General features: G+C 35.1%; 1 protein-coding gene across 1 annotated transcript; it reads left to right on the top strand.

Moving 5' to 3' along the window:
• Positions 1–3,397: 3,397 nt before the first annotated feature.
• Positions 3,398–4,309, top strand: LOC123232148 (vomeronasal type-1 receptor 1-like). The gene has a single exon (XM_044658516.1). It carries the CDS (start codon positions 3,398–3,400, stop codon positions 4,307–4,309), a length of 912 nt encoding a protein of 303 aa, XP_044514451.1.
• The last annotated feature ends 5,797 nt before the right edge of the window (positions 4,310–10,106 follow it).

Genomic DNA, 10,106 nt, shown 5'->3' with positions numbered 1-10,106 from the left:
CTGAAGTAAGTAGAACCAGAAGAATATTGTACACAGTGGCAGCAATATTTCTAGATGAACAACTGTGAACAACATAGTTATTCTCAGCAATGCAGTAATCCAAGGCAATCCCAGAGACTCAGGATGGAAAATGCCATCTGCCCTCCAAAAAAAGAGTCTGAACACAAACTAAAACATACTATATTTCATTTTCCTTCTTCTTTCCCACAAAATGACTAATATTTTACTTGATTAAGCATATAGAATCTATATCAGATTGCTTATCATCTCAAAGGAGGAGGACAGGGATGGGGTAAGAGAGGGAGGGTCAGAAGAAAGGAGAGAATTAAAACTCAAAGTTTTTTTCATGAATATTTTTAAATTGTTTTTACATATAATAAGAGGGAAATAAAATATTATTTTTTAAGTTAGGAGAATATTGCAATATGGAAATAGGAAGTTTGGCCAAAGGACAAACTGAAGATGACATTAAAGTTAGGAACCTGAGTCACTAGAAGGATGGTGATGCCCTTGCAAAATAAGGGAAGATTCAGTGAAAGAAGAAAGATAATTTATTTTATTTTAGACATCAAATTTGAAGTGGTTTTGGCAATATGATAGATATAGTCATAGAAGTTAGATCTCAAAATAATGAAATCCTAGAAATTTTCCCAATAAATATAAAAGTAAAATATGGGTACCCCCTTTTCTTGTTCTTATTTGACATAGCCCTAGAAATGTAAGAATAATGAAATAAAGCAAAAATGCATAGTCATAGGCAGAGGAGACAAAACTTCCTAATATACTGATGACACAATGGTTTATTTAGATTATCCTAGGCAAGTGTTTGGGCAAGTAAAGGATGCACAGAAGCAGGTAGGTGGTTCAGTGGCTAGAAAGTCAAGCCTAAAGATGGAAGTCCTGTGCAAAAAAATAGCAAAGAAATTAATTGAGGCAATGGTTTCAGTGAAATTTCAGGCTACAATATAAATCCACAAAAATGAACATTTCCAAATAATAATAATTGGCAAGAGGCAATAATAGAAAGAGAAATCCCATTCAAAATACCAACAAAACAGAAAAATATTTGAGTTAGCCCATCAAAATTAATTCAACACTCTATAGGTTTAATTTTACAAAATATTCCTTAAAGAATAATTTAAATTGCACTAAGGGAATAGTCAATGCTCATTGGCATGCCATATAAAAATTTAAAAAAGGACCATACTACCAGTGTTAATTTATAGACAATGCTATACCAATCAAAGTACTAAAGAAATACTTTACAGAACTTGATGAAATAAATTTGGAGATGTAAAATATGATGGAAAAAATTATATCTTACAGACCTTAAATTACGTTATAAAATAGCAATCATCCAAACTATGTGGTACTGGTTAAGAAACAGAAAAACTTCTTCAATGGAGGAGCCTAGACAAGGAAGAATCAGAATTATCTGATAAACCTGAAAATGCAAATTACCTGAGAAAAAATTCCTTGTTTGAAAAGAATTGCTGGAAAAACTAGAAAGCAAGCTGATAAAAATTGGGTTTAAATCAACATCTTACATCCTATTCCACAACAAATTCAAAATGGCCAGAATGTTAAAAATCACACCACAAGAAAATTACAAGCAGATGTTATATTTACAGCTATGGGTTGGTGATGAATTCTGAGGCAAAAAAAGATTTATAAGAATTTACAGATGATAGCCTAGATAATTTGGATTCATGAAATTGAAAATCTTTTTGCCAAAATAAAATTAACCCATCTAGAAAAAGAAGTGAAGTAGTTGACTAGGAAAAATTCTTTGTATAAAATATATCTGATAAGAGTTTATTCTACAAATATGTCTAGATAACAAAGAGAACTCTAAAAGGAAAAACCATTACCCAATAGAAAAGTAGTTAAAACAAACAGAAACTCAAAAAAAAATGTTATTGTTGTTGTTTATTCATTTCAGCTGTGTCCAATTCTTTGTGATCCCATTTGGGATTTTCTTGGTATAGATACTGGATTGGTTTGCCATTTCCTTGTCCAGCTCGTTTTACAAATGAGGAAACTGAGGCAAACAAGTTAAGCAACTTGCCCATCATCACATAGTAAGTTTCTGAAGCCAGACCAGACCTGGCATTCTTTCTACTCAATGGCAATGTGATGTATAGTTAGAAATACCTTGAACCCATAAAACTACATTACCCAAAATTCCTTTCTATATTACCCAGAATTCTTTCCCTTTGTGTATATTTGCATCTTCACATAATTGTATAAGTTCTGAGGCTCCACCTCTCTCTTTCTCTCTTCTCTCCCGATGGGGCTGGGTTAGCATCTTTTTAGTTAGCTTTTTTACTTTAGTTATTATTAATAAACTTTTAAAAATATGATGCTTAGTTCTTGTATATTTATTTTAATCTTCACAGTGACTTACTATGACTAGGCATTTACAACCAGATGTTTACTATAACCAGAACATTGTTCTTGTTCCTGGAGATGCCAAGGTTTGTAGAGGGGTGTCATATTTAAGGCTGCAATGATTTTCCTACTCTTAACATTGTGTGACTTTAAAATATGGAAGACATGATCAACTGCTAAACTAAGTTAAACTCTGCAGCCAACTTATGAAACTGGTTCATTGTTCTTTACCTTTTTTTTTTGGATACCCCTTATCTTTTTTTTCTGGATACCCCTTATCTCCACAAGTGATCACTGGTCTAAGTGGAAGGCTAGATAGTAGGAAGGGAATTGGTAGCTAATTCGATTTTCCGCCAATGAGATCACCAGGAATTGATGAAGGGGACTCTATGACCAACGTTGGAGGAAGGCTTTTTGTGGCTAACTTGAGTAAAAGCAAATCCTAGAATTGAATGGGCTCTTGTTCCTATCTAGACTCCTATAACCATCTTAGATTACCTACTCCTGTTACCCCAAATGAGCTGATGAATGGACTGATGGGACTGATAAATGAGTGTTTGGGCAAGTAAAGGATGCATAGAAGCAGGTACGTGGTTCAGTGGCTAGAAAGCCAAGCCTAAAGATGGGAGTCCTGTGCAAAAAAAAATCTGGCCTCAAACACTTGCTAGCTTCATGATCCTGGGCAAGTCACTCAACCCCAGTTGCCTAGCCCTTACTCCTCTTCTTCCTTGGAACCAATACTTAGTATCAATTGTAAGAAAAGAGGTAAAAGTTGTTTAAAAAAAAGAAAAGGGAAAAAAGGATGGGTATCTCCCCTCAATAGTAATATCCATCAACACAGCAATAGAAAGGAAATGGTAAAAGGAATAAAAAATGGTAAAAGGAAAAGGGAAAGGTTGGTTGGAATCCTTCCCATGAACAAGATTCCAGCATTGTTACAGTCCTACTGTCTTTCTCTTTCTCTCCAGATGACTCTGGCTCAAATCTTCTCTTCAAGACTCAGAAAATGTTTCCAAGTAATATATGTCTTGGGATTATTTTCCTCTCTGAGACTGGAATTGGGATCTTGGCAAATATCTTCCTCTTGTCTCTTCATATTTTAAAAGTTCTTGCTAATCACAAGATGAAGCCCATAAATCTGATTTTTACCCAGTTGATCTTGGCCAATGTCACCATGCTTGCTAGTAAGGGTATCCCACAAACATTGTTGGTTTGGGGGTGGAACAATTTCCTAGATGAAGTTGGGTGTAAAATTGTGTTTTCCCTTTGCAAAGTGAGTCAAGGGCTTTCTATTTCTTTTACCTGCCTCCTTTGTACCTTCCAAGCAATCACCATTAGTCCCAATGACTGTAGGTGGGCAGAGTACAAAGTCCGAGCCTCAGAGTATATTGCTCCCATTTGTCTCTTATTTTGGAGCCTCAATCTTTTGATAGAAATTCCTGTTCCAGTAACTGTGAGAAGCCAAAGGATCAGCACCAACATTACACATAGGGTGAATATAATGTCTTGTTCTTTTGGAAGGTTTCTGAAGATTTATTTGATCATGACCACTCTCAGAAATGTGCTCTTTGTAGGACTCATGGTCTGGACCAGTGGCTACATGGTACTTCTTCTGTATAGACACCACCAGCTGGTTCAGGACATCCGTAGCACCAGCCTCTCTCCCAGAGCCTCCCCAGAGGTCAGAGCAACCAAAAACATCCTGGTGCTTGTAATCTTCTTTGTCTGCTGTTATTTGTTTAACTCCATGTTTGTGCTTTGTTTCAGTTATGGAGGTCAAAGAAGTGTCTGGCTGCTGCCCACTTCTGCTTTTCTGTCTCTCTCTTTTCCAGCTCTTAGCCCCTTTGTGTTGATTCCCCAAGACCATAAGCCTTGCTGTGTTTTCTGGACAAGGAAACAAAACAATCATCCCTACTGACTTCAGGTGGAACCATTCAATCATTCATTTCTCTGTGACTTCCTACAGCAAATTTCTCCCTTTATCTACCTGTTCCTGTGGAGGCTTTATTTTATTTTTTGGTTGGTTGGTTGGCTGGTTGTTTGGTTGGGAAAAGGGGATTAGAACATTTAGTTATTATTTCAGTTTTTATTTTTAATAATATTTTAATTTTTCTCCAATTATATGTAAAAACAATTTTAACATTTTTTTTTAATTTTGTGTTCCAAATTCTCTTCCTCCTCCTCACCTTCACTCCCTTCCCCACTCCCTGAGATGGTAAGCAATCTGATGTAGATTTGACATGTGCAATCATGGAAAACATTTTTCCATATTAGTCACTTTGTGGAAGAGATCTTGAACCAGAAAAAAAAAAAGAAAGTGAAATACAGTATGTTTCAATAAGCATTCAAAATCCATCAGTTCTTTCTCTAAAAGTGGACAGCACTTTTCATCAAGGATTTTTGGGTTTCTTTTGGATTACCGTATTACTGAGAATAACTAAGTAATTCACAGTTGTCCATCAAACAATATTGTTGTTAACATGTAAAATGTTTTTCTGATTCTGCTCACTTTAGTTTTCATCAGTTCATGTGAGTCCATATTTTTCTGAAGTTATCCGCTCATTATTTCTTATAACACAATAATATTCCATTATAATCATATACCACAACTTGTTCAGCCATTCCCCAAATTGATGGGCATCCCTTTAGTTCCCGATTCATATCTTCAACAAAAAGAACTGCTACAAATATTTTTGTACAAAAATGTTCTTTTCCCCTTTTTTAACTCTTTAGATAAAGACCTAGTAGTAATATTGCTGGATCAAAGGGTAAACATAGTTTTAGAACCCTTTAGGAAGGAACAGTTCTGAACTCCCCTTCAAAAGAGTTGGATCAAATCATAACTCTAGTGCATTAGTGTCCCATTTTTCCCACATCCTTTCTAACATTTTATCATTTTCCTTTTCTGTCATATTGGCCAATTTGATAGCTGTGAGGTGGTGCTTCAGAGTTGTTTTAATTTGTATTCCTCTAATTGAGAGTGATATAAAGTATTTTTTCATATAGCTCTACATAGTTTTCATTTCTTCATCTGAGAACTACCTGTTCAGATCCTTTGATCATTATCAATTGGAGAATGACTTATATTTTTATAAATTTGACTAAGTTTTCTATATATTTGAAAAATTAGACCTTTATCAGTGACACTCATAAAAAATTTCCCAGCTTACTGCTTTCCTTCTAAAATTGATTGCATTAGTTTTGTTTGTACAAAAATTTTTTAATTTAATATAATCAAAATTATCCATTTTATATCCTTCAATGCTGTCTGTCTCTTATTTGGTCATGACTTTATTGTATATAGGAAGCCTTTTCAACTTTTTACTCTGGCTCTAAATTAGTAATCTGGAGCCCTAAAGAGAGCTATGTATTATTATACATTCAACATTCTGGGAGTAACCCTGGGATGGGGGAAGAGGGAGAATGGTCACTAGAGTTTCTAGTACTTTTCCTCACCAGTTCCCACTAGTATGGTCTCTGTTGATAATCAGCCAGTGGCTTAAATTACCTTATAAAAAAGGCATTTACTAAGCTGGTATAACAAGAGCAGTTTTTATAGAAACAATCCTCATAAATGAAATCATACTTCTCTTCCCCTTTAAAAAAAAACAATGTCCCTGAGTGGAAAAGTGTGCATATAGGAATATGATAGTGAGAAACACATATAGAGAATCCATATGGCCAAAGAAGTAACTCAAGGATCTTCACTATAGAAATCTTTTTTCTCCATGAAATCCTTAGAAATTTCCCCTTTGGTATAGCTCTGATGCAAATCCTGCCATCAACCAGTGCTTCTCCAAAGTCATGATTATCTCTATGATGTTTTTAGATTAAAGATTTGTTCATTTTATTTTGGTTGATTCATTCATTTAATTGAGATATCTGAGTCCTCTGTCATTAGTCAAGGTTGGGGTGGATATCCATTCTCTCTCTCTCTCTCTCTCTCTCTCTCTCACACACACACACACACACACACACACACACACACACACACACACACACANTCTCTCTCTCACACACACACACACACACACACACACACACACACACACACACACACAAAACCACTAACAACCACAAAGATTATTGTAAGCCTCACCAAAGGGGCAGCACTTTAGTTGAGCCTTGAAGAATGAAAAGGATTGTAAAAGTATTCGATAATGAAATAGGTCATTCCAAATATAGCAGCATTTGGTGCTAAGACAAAGAAGAGAGAAACAGAATATCTTTTTTCTGAGTTTTTCTTTATAATTTTTCTCATTTAACAAACATTTATCATCTTTCCCTGAAACCTTCCACTCCCACCACTGGAAAAAAAGAAAAAAGAAAAGAAAAAAATGCATTGTCAAGCAAAATAAATTCTTACAATGGTCACATGCAAAAACATTTGTCTATTACCAGCTTTTTATAAGTTGGGTAGCATTCTCCATCATTTGTCCTCTGGAGTCATGGTTGATTATTGAGTTCTTCAGAGTCTTTAAGTCTAAGTTGTTTGTCTTTACAGTATTGTTCTTATAGTATAAATCATTCTCCTGTTCTCCTTACTGCACTCTGTGATACTTCACACAAGTCTTCCCAGGTTTCTCTGAAAACATTCTCTTTGACATATCTAAAGGCACTATAGTTTTCCATTATAGTAATATAGTATCATTTGTTTAGTCACTCTTCAATTTATGGGCACCCCATAATTTCCAGTTCTTTTCAATATCAAAAAGTTGCTATGAATATTTTTGTGCATAAAGGACCTTTTCCTCTTTCTTTTATCTCTTTAGGGTACATATAGTTCTAGTAGAGGTGTCTCTGGGTAAAAGAACATACACATAGTAGTAAATTTGTAATTTGTTGATATAGTCCAAATTGCTTTCCAGAATGGCTGGACCAAATCACAGCTCTACCAAAATATACCTCTTTTCCCATAGTCTATCCAACATTTGTTGTTGGGTTTTTTTTTTGTCAAATTTGCCAACCTGATGTATGTGGGATGAAACCTCAGAATTTCTTTAATTTTTAGTTATCTAATGAATCAGTGATTTGGAGTATTATCCCCATCTAATAATTACCTATTTATATATTTTGACTATCAACTTGGGAGAAATGGAATGTATTCAGTGAACAGCTAGTTTTACAATTGCCCTGGAGAGTAAATTTGATGAAGAGGATGTCACTGAATGTTATGGAGCAGGAATATTATTTAGGAATGATATTTTTGAAATTGTGTGGAGAATGAATTGGTTAAGGAAGAGGATATGAGCAGGAAAATCCTGCTCATAAAAAAAAAAAAAAAAAAAAAAAAAAGCTGTGGGTCTGATTCACAAAAAGAGCTGAATAGTCCAAAGCTCTGACTGAAGGAGTTAGGTCCCCACCCTGATAGCATGAGTTTCTATATCCTTACAATTCATGGCAGATGGCAGTAGAGAGCTGAAGTAGACCTGAGGGTTGAGTCCAGTGAATACAGCAACAAGGACCACAACATAGCAACACACAGCTTGAAGATATCATCAATCCATGACATCAGCAGCTCTAGGTGGAGAATAAGAAGTAGCTGTGACAGAAGACAGAGTTTAGTTCAACAGAAACACAAACCTAGGAGCATGAGTTGGCCTAACTTCATAGATTCCTGAGTAATAAAAAGTTTTCTATGTGTTTCGCTTTCCAATACATGTATCTGACCACAAGCATTTTTTTATTCTCATGCAAAATGCACTTTCATATTGGTCATTGTTGTGAGAGCACACTCATACATTGCCAAAACTCCAAAATAAAATCACAAATAGACTAATGTGAAAGAAAGTATGCATCCATCTGACTCCAATAGATCTTTCTCCAGAGAAGTATTTCCTATGTGCATGCATTCTACATGACTCTTCACTAGCCACAAATGCATGAAGGGAGTATTAAGAAATTATCTTATAACTCCACAACAAGATGGGGAGTTTTGTGGAAGCCACAGATGACATGTAAAGACCAGCAGACAACACGAAAGAAGGTTTAGAAATTCAGAAATGCATAAAATATATGTATAGTATTGTATAATATCAACACATTTTATCTTTTAATACCATAAATGTACACAATTTCTTTTTTAAACTTAAGTAAAAAGTTTGCAAAAAAAAAAAATGAAAGCCAGCAGATGACACATAAAGGCTAGAAATGGAGAAGCATCTTAAAAAGTTTAGTAACTCATAAATACATATAAGATACTATAAATACTCCATAAATAAAAAAGAAAAATTCAGACTTCTCTGATACAAAGGAAGGGCCAAAAATATCATGTAGATATTCCAGATTGAAGGAGTCATGTTCCTAACTCCCATGATGTAGAAGGGATACCTATAATTAAATAATATGTAAAAATTAATATAATGTATAAAAGTATAATAATTAGGTCAGCCAGGTGGTGACGGTGCCTTGGAATCAGGAAGATTCATCTTCTTGAGTTCAAATCCAGCCTCAGCCATTTACTAGCTGTATGATGCTGGGCAAATCACATAATCCTATTTGCCTCAGTTTCCTCATCTTTAGAAATGAGCTAGAGAAGGAAATGGCAAGCCACTATAGTATCTATGCCAAGAAAACCCAAAACTGGGGTCATGAATAGTTGGACATGACTGAAACAATATAATAATTATATGAAATTATGTGAAATATTACATATATATGTAAAGGCAAGCCATTTAGCAACTCAAAAATAGGAGCAGGCAAGACTCCAAGCAACTATGTAGTGAGACTATTCTCTCCCATCCCCACCGTGAACCACGTAATAAAACAACAAAAGAGAATCAGGCGAGAACAGTATCATGGAAACCTAAAGAGTAAAGAGGATCAAGAAGAGGATAATTGACAGTGTCAAAGGCTGCAAAGGGGTCAAGAATGCACATTGAGAAAAGGCTATTAGATTTGGCAATTAAGAGATCACTGGTAACTTTAGAAAGAGCAATTTCAGTTAAATAATGAAATTGAAAGCCAGACAGTAGAATTAAGAAGAGAATGAGAGGAAAGGAAGTGAAAGCGTCCTATTTAAGTAGTTTAGCCACAAAAGGAAGGAGACATAGGGAGCAATAGCTAGTATGAGAACATGGTCCAGGCCAGTAGGTACAAAGTGTTTCTCCTACACAGACACCACCACTAAGTCCCAAACATTCATAACACTAGTTTCTTGCCAGGAGCCCAGGCTGAGATCAGAACCATGTTAACCAACTTGGTGATTTCTAAGCATCTTGGAGCCTCCTTCTCTTAACCCCATCCTTACTCTTTATGGTCTTTATTTAGAACAAAAGGCCCACTAGGTACTGCTAACCTATGCTGTTCTGACTCTATTCTCCAACTCTCAGTCTTTAGTGTTGAATATCCAAGGACCCAAGCCCACCAGTTCTATTCTCTGGGCAAAGAGACATTCCCAACCTGACTTCCACTGTTACATCTCCTCTTCTCAGCATCTATCCCTGCAACTAAAGGGATTTTAGAAGGCAAATTCCTTGAAAACAGTTTGTTTCACTTTTGTATTTTAATCCCCAGGACCTAACACAGAACCTGACAGAAAGTAGGAATTTATTAAATGATACCTAATTGATTAATTGCTGCAGAGAGAATAAAATAAATTACTTCTTTAAAATATCACATAGACTATACTAAAAAATAAATTTCAAATGATGTTAGTATAAACAAAAAAAGTTAATGCAATGTTGTATCTATTTTCATTATAAAGAGGTAGAAAG

This window comes from Gracilinanus agilis, chromosome 1, assembly GCF_016433145.1.
Source record: "Gracilinanus agilis isolate LMUSP501 chromosome 1, AgileGrace, whole genome shotgun sequence".
Classification (NCBI taxonomy): Eukaryota; Metazoa; Chordata; class Mammalia; order Didelphimorphia; family Didelphidae; genus Gracilinanus; species Gracilinanus agilis.
This window is presented reverse-complemented; position numbering and strand designations above follow the sequence as displayed.

What these genes read in the sequence shown, in the direction of transcription:
- LOC123232148 (XM_044658516.1), top strand. Translation starts at nt 3,398, where the DNA reads ATGTTTCCAAGTAATATATGTCTTGGGATTATTTTCCTCTCTGAGACT.